Source organism: Symphalangus syndactylus, chromosome 7 (assembly GCF_028878055.3).
Source record: "Symphalangus syndactylus isolate Jambi chromosome 7, NHGRI_mSymSyn1-v2.1_pri, whole genome shotgun sequence".
NCBI classification, from domain to species: Eukaryota; Metazoa; Chordata; class Mammalia; order Primates; family Hylobatidae; genus Symphalangus; species Symphalangus syndactylus.
The window spans coordinates 94,818,382-94,835,261 of NC_072429.2; the positions used below are offsets into that span (position 1 = coordinate 94,818,382).

General features: G+C 39.8%; 1 protein-coding gene across 3 annotated transcripts; it reads right to left on the reverse strand.

The window, feature by feature from the left end:
• Positions 1-10,894: 10,894 nt before the first annotated feature.
• UQCRB (ubiquinol-cytochrome c reductase binding protein) lies at positions 10,895-15,667 on the reverse strand. 3 transcript variants are annotated; one of them, XM_055286833.2, is made up of 5 exons: positions 15,515-15,666; positions 13,117-13,188; positions 11,727-11,893; positions 11,333-11,469; positions 10,895-11,092 (listed from the first exon to the last, which is right to left on the reverse strand). In XM_055286833.2, exons 1-5 carry the CDS (start codon positions 15,531-15,533, stop codon positions 11,065-11,067), a joined length of 423 nt encoding a protein of 140 aa, XP_055142808.1. In that variant the 5' UTR covers positions 15,534-15,666; the 3' UTR covers positions 10,895-11,064. The 3 variants fall into 3 exon arrangements, with proteins under 3 accessions (XP_055142808.1, XP_055142809.1, XP_055142807.1); XM_055286834.2 differs by lacking the exon at positions 11,333-11,469; XM_055286832.2 differs by lacking the exon at positions 10,895-11,092 and having other exon boundaries at positions 11,221-11,469; positions 15,515-15,667.
• Positions 15,668-16,880: the final 1,213 nt, after the last annotated feature.

Here is a 16,880-nt window from a genome sequence, read left to right on the forward strand (position 1 = left end):
GACAAAAGAACTCACCTGAGTTACTCTAAAACCCTTCATCAGTCCCAGCCCAGGCATCTCCTGCTCCACGAGGACCCCCCAATTATCCATTCCTTCCTGTGGTGTCTAGGTGTTAGATGTGTCCACATCAGAACTCCGCATCTGAACATGCTGCCTCCTGGGTGGAGGGAAGGAACACTTCAGAGTGTGAGTCCTGGTGGAAGGTAAACCCCTCCATCCTGTTACCAGAGCATCAGAAACTATATGCCTTCTCCGGATAGCTGGCCCAGTATTCCTGACCCAGTCTTCACCAACTATAGGTTCCAACTCAAGAGCTTTGTCTTGCAGGAATTACACAGGCACAAGGATAGCTGAGAAATGACTCAGGGCAGCAGCAGGGGCTTGCAGCTGCAGTGGCCAGTGCAATGCTTCATGTCCTGGGCAGGACCTTGGCTATGTACTTGAGGCTATCCATACCTCTCTTGCATTTTTCTCTCTTGCCTTCTGTCTGAATAACAACCTCCCCAAAGATATTCCTATCCTCCTCCCTGGAACCTGTGAGTATGTTAACCTACATGGCAAAAGGAACTGTGCAGATGTGATGCAGTTAAGGACCTTGAGATGGGGAGATTATCCTAAATTCTCCAAGTGGGCCAGTGTAATTCCAAGAGCTTTTATAAGAGGGAGGCAGGAGGGTCACAGATAGGCGATGGCCATGTACCAATGGAAGTAGAGATTGGGGTGATGTGGACATGAACCAGGGAATGCTGGAAGCCTCTAGAAACTCAGAGAGTCAAGGAACTGATTCTTCCCCAGAGGAGCCAGCCCTCACAACTCTTTAATTTTTATTCCCATAAGGGTCATTTTGGACTTCTGACCTCCAGAACTGTAAGATAATAAATTTGTGTTGCTTTAAGCTACTAAGTCTGTTCATTTGTTACAGCAGCAATAGAAAACTAACACACCTTCTCACTGATTCCATGATATTCTCTCAATACAAATTTCTGCTGAATTAAACCACAGTCCATTTCAGTTGCTTATTACCAACTGAATGTTACCCACCTCTAGCCTACAACCCAGTGTTGGTTGGGTACCCATCTTCTATGCTCCCATGCCACCTCCTGCTTCCTGTGAAGGAGCCTCTCTCGCCCTGAGTTGCAATTGTCTGCTTACTGGGCTATCTCCCCCTCCAGACTGTACTCAGTAAGAACAAGGACTGAATGTGATTCATCTTTCCATGCCAACACCTAGCATATTGTATGAATAAATATTAGTTGCATGAACAAATTAAAACTTATTTGTATATAAATGTGCAAAAAAGGTGGAAGTGGCTTAAGAAAAAAACTTTCTGAGTAGATAAACATCCATACTAGGCTCCTTTTCTTTAGACAATGGAAATTATAAAAATTCATATGCTTCTCTAAAAGGAAAATTCTGTTCAGATTTATGATAGAACTGTAAAAAGCTGAGTAAACTTACAATATGTTAGCTAAATCACTTGGACAGAACTGAAAGCAGAGTCAATGTAATCGACATATGATAGTATTAAAACCTAATGAGAAATTAAATGTCCGTTTCAGTAATGCTGGGTGTGTCTGTGTTTCTCACACTTCAATGTTACTGTAGGACACTCCAGTGGCTGGTTGCAAAATCTTGATGGTCTGCTAAACCCAGCTTTATCCAGGCTGATGTAGAACACGCATTTGAGACACTTGAACTTAGGAGATCTCTCTCCCTTGCATGACAGGGAGTCTTAAATGATTTTCTCCCCTCCCTACCAACCATGTTTCCTGTCTAAATTTTTTAAGCCTTTGGACTCTATCCTACCAAAATTCAAAAGCACAAGTGCACAAGGATATTCACTGCAGCTCTGTTTGTAATAACACTCAACTGGAAGCAACCCAAATGTCAATCAACAGGCAAGTGGTTGAATAAATTGTGGTACATCCATAATCCAGAGTTGTATGCATTTCTTAAAAAGAATGAGGTAGTTTATACACACTACTTGCCTTATAATCATATTTCACTGTTAGAAACCCTCCAGGGCCTGCAGTTGCATTTGAGTAAAATTTAAACTCCCTCTTCTGGTCTAAAATGCCCTCCATGGGGTGGCTGTGCCTACCTTTCTGACCTGAGGGTTGGCACTCTCCCTTCTCCATTTGGATTCAGCACACTGGCCTTCTCTGTCAACTCCTTCTCAGCCACCCCCAGCTCACTCCTACCACAGGCCCTTTGCACTCACTGTCCTCTTTGCTAAGAACGTTCTTTCCTAGATCAATGTTTATCAGCCTCAATTACACATTAAGACCATCTGCATCCCAGGCTGCTTCCCAAACCAATTAATGTAGAAACTCTGGGGGTGGGACCCAGGCATCAGGTTATTTGGGGTTTGTTTGCTTGTTTGTTTTGAAGCTTCCCAGGTGATTCTCTGCACAGCCCACCTAAAGAACCAGGGCTTCCTGTGGTAGCTCCTCTCCAGCGTTCAAATGTCATCTCCTCAGAGACAGCATGATCACTCTACTTTCACAACTAAAGATTTCATTTAAGAAATAGAGTTTAGAAAGAAAAGTATAAACAAAAGATGAGTACAAAATGGAATTGAATTTGTAAAAATAAAGGTAAGTGTGGGACAATATTGTTGAAAAGACAAAATAAAAAATAAAATAACCTGATTAAAGCATGGGCAAAGGACCTGAATACACATCTTCCTAAAGAAGACATGAAAATGGCCAAAAGGTACGTGAAAAGATGCTCAATGTCACTAATCATCAGGGAAATGCAAATTAAAACCACAATGAAATATCCTCTTACACCTATGAGGATAACTACTATGAGAAATACAGGAGATAACAAGTGTTGGTGAGGTTGTAGAGAAAAGACAATCCTTGTGCACTGTTGGTGGGAATGTAGATTCATGCAGCCATTACGGAAAACAGTATGGACATTCCTCAAAAGAGTAAAAGTAGAACTACCATGCAATCCAGCAATCCCAGTTCCGGATATATACCTCTAAAAAATGAAACCAACATCTCAGAAGGTATCTGTGCCTGTATGTTCGATGCAGCATTATTCACGATAGTAAAGATATGGAAACAACCAAAGTGTCTGCCAACAGAAGAATGAATGAAAAAATTGTCATACACACACACACAATGGTATGTTATTAAGCCTTAAAAAATAATAAGATACTGCCATTTGTGACAACATGGATGACCTGGAAGACATTATGCTAAGTGAAATAAGCCAGACACTGAAAGAGAAATACTGCATGATCTTATTTATTTGTGCAATCTAAAACACATCAAATACATAGAAACAGAGAAGAATGGTGGTTTCCAGAGTGGGGAGGATCAGGAAATGGGGAGAGGTAGGTCAAAGGATACAAACTTACAATTATATAAGATGAAGAGGTCTAGAGATCTCATGTACAGCATGGTGACTATAATTAATTATATTGTAAACTGAAAATTTGCTAAAAGTGTAGATTTTAGGTGCTCACCAGACACACATACACAAAGTAACTACTGTGGTAATGGTTATTTTAATTTGCTTGCCTGTAGTAATCATTTCACTATGAATATTTACATCAAAACATCATGCTGTACACCTTAAATAAAAAAGAAAAGACAACATAGCAATTTCAAGGAAGACAGAATTTAACTTTCCATTTGCTCACTGGCAAAGTGTGATCTTGTACCCATTACCTAACATCTCTGAGCCTCTATGAAAAGAGGATAATTGTACTCATCTTGGAAAAATTTTCAAGGAATAAATGAAACCTGAAATGGCCCATAGTGAACACTAGGTAAATAGTATTCATTATTGTTAAATAATAAATGATTGGTTGAAGCAGTAAGTGCTTTATAAAGTCAAAGAAAATAGAAATGTCAAGTGCCTGGGGATGACAAAGAGCTTCTCCCAGTAGGCAGAATTTAATTTTTGTCTTAAAGTAAAGCTAGAATTTAGACAGACAGCATAGTTAGGATTGCTAGCGGCATTGCAGGGGACTGAGACTAGAAGGAACAAAGGTTAGAGGTAGAATTTTGCAGAATGTATTTGGGGAAGAGGGAGTTAAAACAGGAGGAAAGAGAACACAATGTTTTCAGAATGGACAAATCTGTTTTCTATCATATGGCATCTTTTTAGCACTGGCATTTACCTGCATTAAATTGTGTAGAAGAGTAAGTCTCTGATTGGAAGCAGATCTATCATGGGTAGAGGCAGATAAGTGGGGGTTGTAGAAGCCAGGCTTTGGAAGGCCACTCCCTTCAACAGGAACTAGTGTGGTCTCCTGGAGTCTGACTCTGGGGCATGAGTTAGCTAACCTCAAAGAAGCAAGCTTTGGTTTTCCAGGAACAGACCACAAACCAGTTCCAAGTGGCAGCACTTGGTGCTCTCATGGGGCAACCCAGCCATTCTCAAGGGCAGCCCAGTTCTGTGTGAGTCAGAGTCCTGGCAGGAAAGTGTGGCACACCCAATCAGGCAAACCAAAGAATGTCCAATGAAGGGACAATTAACAAAGGGCAGGCAAGGTCAAGGACATCCAACTTTGATAGAGACAGCACAGTGGGGAGGCATGGAAGGGAGAGCTGTAGGAATCTTGAGAGGGGCTGCCTGACAGGAGCTGTAGCTTTCTTCAGAGGAACGTGGGCTGGGGAATAAACATTCCTGTCTCTCTCATATGCCCTCTCTTGCAGGTGGTCACCCTCTCCACACTGGCTGGCCAAGCCCAAGCCAGAAGCCAGAAGGCAAAAGTGTCTATTTGTGCAGTCTTTACATCAATTTATCTCTCCTGGGGTACAGAGCTGAATCCAGAAGGGACAAGAGTAGATTTGGAATATGCAGCACAGCCAACATCTCACAGAATGCCAAGCCCATAGAAGGGGCTGATTACCAGGCTGCATCACCCTTAACACACCTGTGTTCGTAGAGCCCCTCCGGACCTCTCTTTTACCCTTCCTCACATCCACCTCCTACACATCTAATTGATATCCAGTCAGGCCAACTGGACCTCCTAGTATCTCTCAAAAATATACTCTGCTCACACCATATATCTAAACTCCAGAGGGATTGAAGATTTATGGTTTTGTTTCTTATACCTAAAAGTACTGGATGAAACCTTGCTGGATATTTACGAAAGCTTGGAATAAAGAGAGGACTTCTCAAAGCATGATCTCAGAGGCAAAACCACAGAGGAGAGGACTGAGAATTTGTACTACATAAAAATCAGAAACTTCCATTTGACAAAACCCACCATGAACAAAGTTGAAAAGGCATCCAAAAAACCTCAAATAAAATTCAGACAATGAAATAAAAATATCATTTCAGCAAATGTAAGTAAAAGAAGTACTATCTAAACATATAAAGGTCTCATACAAATAGATAAGAACTGACCCGGGTTTGGGAAGGGGGAAGAGGGAGCTAAGAGGAAAACTAAACAAATAAGGAAAAGGCTGTGAAAATTAAAAATAGGCCCATAGGTGAAGGACATGAACAAAATTGATGAAAGAGAAATAACAACTTGAGAATAGCATATGGAAAAAGGTCTAGCTACTCAATCCAAGAAATGCAAGTTTAAACAAGAAACTCTCCAACCAAATTCACAAAGATTGCTTTTAATGAGAGCACTCAGTGCAGGCAGGAATGCAATAAAGGGACCCTCGTGATTGCTTAGAAGAATATAAATTATTATAAACTTTTGAAAAGCAAATTGGAAGTCCAGTATTGAAAAACTTCAAATATTCATCCCCTTTGCCCCAACATTTTCACTTCCCAGAATCTATCCAAACACTCTGCTGCTCACAGGATGAAGTCCAGGCATCTCAATATGGCGTACACCTTTCAAGTTTTATCTCCCATGTCTCTCCGGCTGACATTTGCCACTCCATCAGTGCAAAACTGCCTTTCCTTCCCTAGACATACACCCTGCACTTCCATGCCTTTGAGCATTTCCTGCTCATTTTCTTCTGCTTGGAAAGCCCTTCACCATCTTCTTGGCTTAGCTAACTTTGCTTACTCTTCTGGAATCAGCCACATTATCAGAGGCCCTGATTCCCATCCAGGTTTAGTTAGTTTACCTTCTCCATGTTTCTATAGTACCCAGTACATACTTTTTGTGGACAATTCACACAGTATGTACATATATGTTTACATATTCATGCATCTGATTACATACCTGTCTCTACCATCTTGGTTTTTCTCTGTATTCCCTACACTGGTGGTTTTTAGCTGGGGGCAATTCTGCTCCCCCAGGGGACATTTCCAGACAATGTCTCGAAACATTTTTGGTTGTTACATTCGGAGGCAGGAGGTGCTACTGGTATCTACTGCGTAGAAGCCAGGGATGCTGCTAAATATCCTGTAACATACAGAGGAGGCCCCCAAAACAAAGAATTATCTAGCCCCAGATTTCAACAGTGACGAGGCTGCTATATTCTATCTAGCTTCTGCCTAGCCTGGAACATAAACACGTACATCAATTTAAAAAACCCAGAAAATTATGTAATGAACAAGCATAAAATGGACTTTCAAAGCCCAATTTCTTCTTCCATACAATGGGCATTATAATAGCCATGCCAGAAGGTTGCAGGGAGGATTAAAAGAGACAACATACGAAGAGTGCCTAGTACAAAGCTAGTATTCCACCAGTATTAGTTCATCCCAACAATAAAGAGCATAAGTTAAATCACAGACCCAGAATATTTTGGTACTGAAATGAAAAAGACTTTTTAGTCAAAGCCCTTCATTTTATAGCTGAGGAAGCCAATCTTTAGACTAATGACTTGCCTAAATCATTGGCCTCAGATCAGTGTTTCCAGTTTAGTGGCAAACCACATTTTAAATGCATGCATAAGAGAGAAATTGTAAGCTGACTCCTTTGTAAAACAAATAATTATCTTTTTTTGTGAATATAATTTGTCACAGATATGTATAAAATTTTCTTAAAATATTTAGAATACTAACAAAACAATTATTCAACTGGATAATGTTACCAGAAGTTTTCAGGGGTTTATTTTAAAATTACATTTTTACATTTATGCAAAAATAGGCACATGTATTCAAACAAAAAGTTCAATAAATAATACACTCTTTCTCTGTAGGAGATCTAATCAGAATCCAGAATGACAATTTAAATAGTTTATCATAAGCCTCTGGAATATTAACAGGCTTTCTGACATCTATGCTAAAAATTAACCACCTTATAACGATTCAGTTCTTTTCTCCTGCTCAATTGCTAATACAATAAAATTTCTTAGCAAAATATAACTTAGAGGCACTATCCGACCTGAGATCTCAGATTCTAACATGTTATGGCTTTTAATATGAACACCAGTATAACCAGAATGTAAACAAATTATGGCATATAAATTAAAACATTTAAAATATTTTAACATCTATAGTCTTTATTAGGTGTTCCTTATACAGTCATCTGGTATGTTTAAAGAGTGAGCAATCATATAAAAGGAAATACGGTCATAACTGATTGAAGTAATAAAATCCTGAAACTAACATCTCATAATTCATTGCACAACATATATTAGATTTCATTACATCAGTATATAGCTTAGTAGTAAATTCTCCTGATGGCCATAAACCTCTAAGGTGTTGTCATCCTGAAAAATGAGGGAGGGGAGAGAGTTTGTGGGGTGCAGAATGGAGAAATCTTCCATAGTGCTGGTGTGATGTACCTTAAGTTGTAAAGTTATAGGGCATCGCCACCTAGTGGCAGAATTTCATGCCTTGTTCTAATAAAGGGACTTTCCTTGTTTTCCAAAAAGCAACCTGTCTTACTCACTTTCTAACCATCCCTCTCTGATGCTGTCCCTCCTAAAATCCATGCCTCCTCCCATACAGCGTAAACCCATCTGCTCTTCATCCATCAAGCTGTCAAGGATTTGGTTATGACAATTTTTATGTTCACCTAACTTTTTAATTCCAAGTACTTTGGTTATTTTCAAAGCTACACACAGGATGCCCATATTTTTAAAACTCCATCCTATTTGTGAAGGATTATTACTTTGGGCTTTGGCCCAGTTTTTATTCTTACTGCTGAATCTTTTCATAAGTCAAAATTAGTGCAGAGTTAATGCTTGAAAAGGGAGTCCTTAAAGTAAATAGCTAAATGAAATCATTACCAAAATGTACACTTTGGATTTATTAAGATTCTAGAATTTAAAAACAGGAAAAGGTGCCATTAGTGAAAATTCCATCACTAACATTTTGGTGCCACTCGTAGAGCATCACATAAATATTCAGACCATGATAACTCAGTGCAGGAATGCTATCAAATATTTCCACGCAATCTGGAACTAGGACCAGAGCTGGCAATTGGGGGGTCTGAAGGCCCAACATCCCTTACGCTGCTTCCTACATCTTGACAACAGGAAGACCAAGTGATACTAGTTAGTGCACTACAACAGTGAACATAAGCCAGCCATCTGTTTTTTTGCAAAGTATAGTAAAACAAAAAAACAGAACATAGACCACTTCAGAGTAAACAAACATAACCTTCTTCAAGATGTAGGAAAACTGTATATTCAAAACCAATCTCAAACTTTAAACAACAAAAGATATCAAACATTTTAAACCGTACAAAGCAAACTAGCAGGATTTGAATGTTGGCAGTTTTAAAACGTCACCCATCCAAAACACAAAACAGAGAGATAGCCAAGTCTTAGCTCCATCCTAATCAAAGTTGTCATGCAGATCCAGTTCCACTCTTCGCATCTCCAGCAGGTACTTCACTCAAGGAGGTGACACCCAAGGGGAGTAGATGAACCAGAAACAAGAGTGCCACATAGAAGGAAGAGAGGGGACCTTGGACCTTAGCTACTGGTTAGCTATTTGACTTTCATGATATTCAGCATTTTCCCAAGTTATTTTTTCTCGCTTCTCATCACATAATTTACATTATGCATACTATATGCCAGAAACTGTTAGTGCTTGACATGTAGTCAGTTAATTTTCACAACTGGGTGAAGTAGGTTTCTATCATTAGCTCTATCTTAGGGACAAACAAACTGAAGCATAGAGAGGTTAAACTGTATTCCTAAAGCACTACACAGTGAGCAAATCGATTCAGACCTGTGCAGTCTAACCCAGAATTAGCTCTGAATCACTCTACCATTCGGTCTACAGGACAAGCCTGTGTTTCAGGCACTCTCATAGTGATTTTTCACAGGACAGCTTTTGATAATAGAAAGTCCCTCTTTCAAATGAAAGGACTTCACTGATGGATTAACAAATTCTCACCCATTCACCTGTGTGAGCCAAATACTAGATCTACTTTCTTAGTCTTCATAACAAGCAGGACGATAATCATAATTTATAATGAACACAAAACATTCATCTAGTGTTCAAAGAACTTTTGCACACTTGTTCTCATTTGGAAGAATGAAGTAATCTGGAAACACAGATAAGGCATACACTTTGGCTTTAGGAGAACTCTTACAAAATCAGAGGTTGCCCTATGTAATACGACACTTTACCTTGAGCAGGTGGATAGCCTGGGGGTTCCTGTTATACCTCAATCTTCGTCAGTTCTATTTGTTCCCCTGTCCTTCAGCAGTGCCCTTAGGCTTGCTTTAAATATTAACAGCATTCATAAGCATGGTTTCTAGGGTCAGAGCCCAGCCTCCCTCCACCCACCCAGCTCCCTACACACCTTGACAGTGCTCTTTGAGATGCCTCAGTTGTAGTCTCCTTGTAATTGTGCACAGTAGACGTCTGAACGAATAGACCAGAGTCCTGCAAAAGTGATCTTGAAATCACAATTAAAAGAGCCTTTGTAGAGAGCTACTCAGGAAAATTTTCTGAATAGACAAATGCTTTTAAAGGGGGTTCTAGACAGCCCATCTTCTTGGCCTCCTTCTGCAAAGTAGGACTACATTAAAACCTTGTCACAATGTGACCTGAGCAAAACCATTATCAAGTGATCTAGTTGTCTCCAACCAGACAAAAGAAAATTGACATGATTTCAGGATAGGTTTAGAAAAATGACTAGCAAAAAGAAAAAAAAAGGGGGAGGGGGTCCCTAGAGAATTTAAGAGGCTAATATTTTAGCAAAAATTAAAAGATACTCTTTATGATACACACATTTCTCATTGCTTTACAAATTTTAAATGTAACACAAATTTGTTTTTCACAGTTTTGTTATTTGAGGTAAGGCATTCCTGCCATACACAGCAATGACTTGTCCTGGAAAATCAGGGAGGCTGCAGGTCCTACTGTTCCTTCTCTACTAGCTATGGCTCCACATTTTCATCTCTACCAAAGAAAGCATTTCAGAATTTAGGAGTGGAAACGATGACAACATTGAATAATCCTAATTTTTTTTTTTTTTTTGAGACAGAGCCACTGTTGCTCAGGCTGAAGTGCAGTGGTGTGATCTAGGCTCACTGCAACCTCCACCTCCCGGGGTCAAGCAATTCTCCTGCCTCAGCCTCCCGAGTAGCTGGGATTACAGGTGCCTACCATCATGCCTAGCTAATTTTTTGTATTTTTAGTAGAGACGGGGTTTCACCATGTTGGCCAGGCTGGTCTCAAATTCGACTTCAGGTGATCCACCTGCCTCGGCCTCCCAAAGTGCTGGGATTACAGGCGTGAGCCACCATGCCTCGCCAATGATTCTAATCTATATTTTTAAAAATTACCCTATAATCTTAAAACTTTTAACTGACTAGTATCCAACCCTTAAACTTCATAACAATCATTTCCAAAGTGGAAAAGTCACTGGGATATGGGGACAAGTATGATTTGTCTTTATACTTCTATTTTTCTAACGTCTACTTTTTGTTTTCTGAGCTCCAGGTAGCAGTTAAACACAACTAAGTATATCTTGAAAGTTTGGAAAAAAATTTAACAGTAAATGGATTCAGTAGTTATTTAGTATAAGGTTTGGAATTCAAAAACTCCAGCCATTACAATAGACATTTATTTAAAGTTAAACATCTGCAGACCAAATAATTCTTAAAATTGTTTGTTTCAAGTTTAACCATCTTCACAACAGCTGCATCCACAGACTTCAACTACATGATTACTTCTTTGCCCATTCTTCTCTTTCTTTTCTTTCCCGAATAACCTCTTTCAGATACGGTTCAAGGTAGAAATTTTCCTAAAGAATGAAATATTATATGTTACCATCACATACTGATATATCCCAAACACTCAACAGGTCTTCGATAACAAGAAAAAAGCAATTACTTTTTAATTTCCAATTTTAGAAAACATATTCTCAACCTAAGAACTATCCGCTTTTTAAAATGTCCAATCTGGTGATGGTGTGGTAAGTTGCTTTGATAGGTTATGAGAGGGAAGTCTTTTCGGGAAGAAAAAGAAATGACTGTCTACGGGCCTTTGCCTAGTTTCAATGCAGTTCAAGGGGTGAGAGTTGGCTTCACAGAAGCTCTTCTTGGGATCTGGAGGGCCACTCAATGGGCTGATCTTTTCATCTAAGTAGGAAGCAGAGTGCAGAGGTGGAACACCAATGACCTGGGAGGCAACAGACCTGGATTTCAGTCCTGGCTCTCTACATTAGAGACTTGCTTAGTAATTTCAGAAGAATCACTTCACATATAAGACTCAATGTGGTTTTCTTCTAAAACGGAAATAATATTTGCTTTATTACCCTCATTATTTATTTGATATGACTCAGGCAACTCTAATGCTACGCAAATGAACATGTTTCTCTTGTTTCTAAAATTCGATCCTTAATGAGCAACACTGTCAAGTAGATAAAGCTGTGCTACCTCTTCATATTTGGTCCACTGCTCTTTAGGCAAGATCTGATGCTTCATGGTCAGGTCCAGTGCCCTCTTAATGCGAAACATCCTGTCATTATAAAGGTTCTCAGGAAGCCTTCTTATGGCTTCTTTTACGTCTTCATCCTCGTATATTGTATCATCTCGCATTAACCCTGTGGTAGACGACAAAGTTAGATTGCACATGCATCTCAAAAATCACGGTTTTTTTAAATTAGTAAAATATCTTTATGACTTATAACTTACAGCTTTTGGTGAACTATCGAATTCAAATCACTAGGTTCAATGGAAATTCAACGCATTTCATACATTATTAGGTTGGTGCAAAAGTAATTGCAGTTTTGCCATTAAAAGTAATGAGTTATTACTTGATATAATGGGTTACTTCTTGAACTAGACTATGGAAACAATATATGAGCCTCTTAAAATCCAATGTCACAAAACTCATATTTTATCTAAACCATTTACAAAATATTTTAAATGTTTACTTTGTTTTTAAACACACATTAATAAACCACATCTCTACTTTCTCATAGTTTAAATCTGAAATCAAGGTATTAAAGAATCTTAAAATGATAGTATGCTAAGAACAGTGACTTTTGCTTACACTTTCTTCAAGCTTCAATAGCAAAAGATGAAGTTCATGGTAAATTACAAAGTTCTAAAAAAGCTTAGGAACCATATGATTGCATGGACGCGATACAATTTTAATATTCGAAAACTCTCTACTTTCAATGTTTATATAATTTCAATTAAAATTTTAAGTGGAAGGCCAGGCACAGTGGTGCACACCTGTAATCCCAGCACTTTGGGAGGCCGAGGCAGGTGGATCACCTGAGGTCAGGAGTTTGTGACCAGCCTAATATGGTGAAACCCCGTCTCTACTACATACAAAAAAAATTAGCTGGGTGTGGGGGCACACGCCTGTAATCTCAGCTACTCAGGAGGCTGAGGCAGGAGAATCACTTGAACCTGGGAGGCGGAGGTTGCAGTGAACCGTGATTGCACCACTGCACTCCAGCCTGGTGACACAGCGAGACTCCGTCTCAAATAAATAAATAAATAAATAAATAAACAAATAAATAAAATTTTAAGTGGAAGAGTTGGGAGAGGGGGTGTAGAAGGAAAATGTCTTACTACTTAAATCATTACCAAGTCGAACATTTTAGAGGCTTTCGTCCCTCTCCTCTCAAAAAAACTTTAAAAAGGAACTGGATTTAACATAATGTGATTTAATTTTAAAATCTTCTGATGTATACAAGAACTGAAATGGTTTTTGGAACAACAGTAACACTTGCAAAAGCAATACTCTCAGAAAAACAAAAAAACAAAGAAACAACAACAACAACAACAAACATTAAACAGCACAGCTGCTTACCCAATTTATTGAATCCTGCAGCATTGTAATACCATTTTCGAATACCATCCAGCCACTTGCCTGATGCTGAAACTGATAATTGTCACACTGTTAGTTGCTACAATTTAATTATAACTATATGAACACATTGACAGGCAAGCAACCAGTACTCGGTTATCTTGCTGATGAATGCAAACATAGAAATAAATTTCCTTTTAAAAGTATATAGTATATACAGTAAGAATTTAATCAAAAAGAATTAGATTTAAAAGCAAAAAGTTTATACTCTATAAAATGTTGATAAAAAGTGCTTATTTATGAGCAAAAGTGGTTGCAGGAAAATGGTAGCAAGTCATGAAAGAAAAGGGTAAACTCAAACACTGAATGTACAAAAGATCCATAGGTACATCGTGTGCCCTTATGCCTGCCCTGTTACCTTCAGAAATGAAGGGGTGGGAGATAGGAAAAGGACTTGGAAATTTCTATCATTTGTAGTTTCATAAATAGATCACAGGAAATAATTGTAAACTTTTCATTTCAAGAGAGCTGGAGTTGTAGGAAAAGAGAGTGAGATTTCAGCATAGACTGGCAGGTCTAAATGACCCTCATCCTCTAAAATTTTTACTCGATATTACAGTTATTTCATTTGGCCACATTCTTTAAAAATGTATGTATTTTGGGGAGGATTTTGATACCATTAGTTATTTAAACATTAATATGGATTGTAAAAGAAGTCCATTTACCTCCTCCTAAGCAACTAAGCTCCCCCCAAGGGAATGGATATTGAAAACGGATGAGAAATCGGTAATTTTAAAACTCTTTGGGGAACAGGGCTGAGCCTGATGAAGTAACCCAGCAGGGTCCAAGTACAGCAGGACCGTATCTGACATTTTAGGAGAGACATTTTACAAAAGGAGAGGTAGAACAAGTTTGTATTCTCTTTTAAAATTTTGTCTAGGGTTAGCCCTTACCAAGGAAGGAAAGCAAACTCTCCTTTCACTCAACTCTCGTTGCTTGCAAACTCAGTGCACTACAGATTACGTGGCTTTAGCAAATCTCCTTGGAAATTAAGAGTCATGTATAAAACTGCTGCTAGAAAAACAAGTATCAGTCAACAATCTACAAACATACTTCTGGAAGACAGATTATTTTCAACCACCTATCAGTGACTATAATAATATCCACTAAGCACTTATTGTGCACCAAACACTTTCCTATTTGCTTCACCAACATTAGCTGATTTATTTACATGACTGTTACTACAGAAGGGGAAGCCGGCTTACAGAAGTGATCCCACCCAAGGTCAGAGTTAGCTAATGGGAGTTGAGATCTGGTCTATGTAGTTCCCAAACACGCACAGAAGCAGTGTCTTGAATTTAGTAAGACTCCTTCAATATCTGCCAAATTAATAAGATAATTATTTTAAAAGTCTCCCCCACCCCCAAAAAGCTCAATGTCAATTAGGTTAACGGATGTTTCTGGCAACCTGATATTTCCTAACAGCTTCACAATTGCTGGGGGCGGGGAGAAAAGGATCATTTTTTTAAAGCTAATCCAACTTGGTTGCATTGCAGTGGGACGAGATTGTGCCATTGCACTCCAGCCTGGGCGACAAAGCAAGACTCCGTCTCAAAGACAAAAAAAAAAAAGCTACTCCAACTTGTACCGCCAGAGGGCAGAGATTAGCAAAAAAGAAAAAAGAAAAAAAATAGGGAAAACCAAACAATGTTCAAGTTGTTTTAAATATTCCAGTAATATCTGCATTCTACTCCACAATAAATGCGTTTGAACCTACAATAAATTCAAATTTCTCCAAACCTACTGATCAAGCTGACGTTCTAGATAATCCAAGGTCAACGTGAAGCGTCGCTCGTATCCCTTGCTCAACTGTCTCTTATTCGCAGTCTGAGAAGCGCAAGGGGTGCAATGAAATTTCCAATTCTACTTTCTTGGGTCACTTTGCCTCAGTTATCAGCGTAAAAGGGAAATTAATATCTCCCTCGTCGCAATGGCAAGAGAGTTTACAGGGCCATTGCACACGACAGAGCACTTGGGTCATAGAAAGCACTGAGCTCATTCTGGTTGAAAGTCATCCACTAGTTATCCTCTTGTACCCTCTAACTTTTCTAAGGCCGAGGGGAAGGACTTCCGAGCACGGGCAGCTGGAACTCCAGGGCTGTCAGAGCCACTGCGGGCATTTTCACAAACGGCGGGTTAACATCCCAACCCTATACAGGCAAGCCCGGCCTGGGGACAGCAAACGAGTGGGGAAGCACGTCCCTTTCGCTGGACTGAAGCCGCCACTTTCCCTTCCTCGACAAACTTGGCCACTTAAAGAAGAGAGAAAACGGAGCGAGCTGCAGCGAAAATAAACGGTGGAGCGCGACGACGCCCGCCAAGAAGACCCCCAGTTACTTACCGGCCTGCTTGCCAGCCATTTTGACCAGAAAAAGAAGCGTTGCCTTCTGGGTAAGTCATAGAGGACACGCTGGGCCCAGTCCGCAGGCGCGTTACGTCGCATCGCGAACCGAGAAAGGCCGCTTGCGCAGGCGGAGTTCTGTCGGCTGTAGTTGAGCACTTGCGTGCGCCCTTCTCGGCCAGGGTGAGGCCAATGGAGTAGGCGGGGCATTTTGCGTGCTACATTCTAAGAAGTATTGGTTGTGATGTGATGGGAAGAACACAGGTCAGGAATTAGGAGACCAAGGCTTAAAGCTGAGTTCTGTTACTTGCTGTTAATAGCTATGGACAGTATTAATTCAGCTCTTTGTGCCAGGCAGGAAGCTAAATGTTTTAAGGGCATCGTCTTATTTTCTATTGAAGGACTGATGGATGTGCCATCCCCAAAATATATGGAATTGGTACATTGATTATTTCGAGTTGAAAATATTGGAGAAATTGTGGTTTCAGAAAGGGTTTGATGACCCATCTCTTCCTGCATGCAGCAAGCCATAAAGCTTCCTCCAGGATTCCTCTGCAGTACCCGTCCCTTACCAGAGGGAGAAAATAGCACCTATCACCAGAGACTGGAAACTGGGGGCTGCTTTGGACCTGAATATACTTTCCGAAGTAACCCTTATCTTCCACTAAGTTTACACCCCATCACACACACTTTTCTCCTAATGACTCCATAAGAAATTTACTGTCCCTAGCCAGATCCCCTTTCTTCTGATTTGTAGTTCGTGTAAAAAGTATAAAGGCATCTTACACTGGCCACTTCATTCTCTTGTGAGGATCCCCATGTACATGTAAAACTAGTAAAATGCTTTTCTCCTGTTAATCTGCCATGTGTCAATTTGGTTCCTAGATCCAACCAAAGAGCCCACATAAAAGCAAAGGGGAGGGAGGGTTGGAGGTGATCTCTCAGTCTCCTACACTATCATTTAATTCTAAAAGTACTGTAATTATCTCATTGTAGAGAGGAGAAAGCTGAGGCTCAGAAAGGTTGAATAACTTGTCCAAGAACACATGACTAGAAGAGTCCAGGTTCTTCTTCCAGAATCTGAAAATCCAGATGCATATTTGGGGCTCCTTAATTCTAGGGTCATATGCTACACTGCTACACTACTAATCCAGGAAAGACACCAAGCCTTTCAGGCCTTGGGTTTCTCCAGCTGAAGATCTACATCTAGCTATTTTAGTGGAAGGTTAGGTCAGAAAAGGTTTTGGGTTTTTTTTTTTTTTTCACCTCTTTTTTTTGTTGTTTAGCCTCTGTCACTCAGGCTGAATGGCACAATCTCGGCCCACTGCAACCTCTGCCTCCTGGATTCAAACGATTCGTGCCTCAG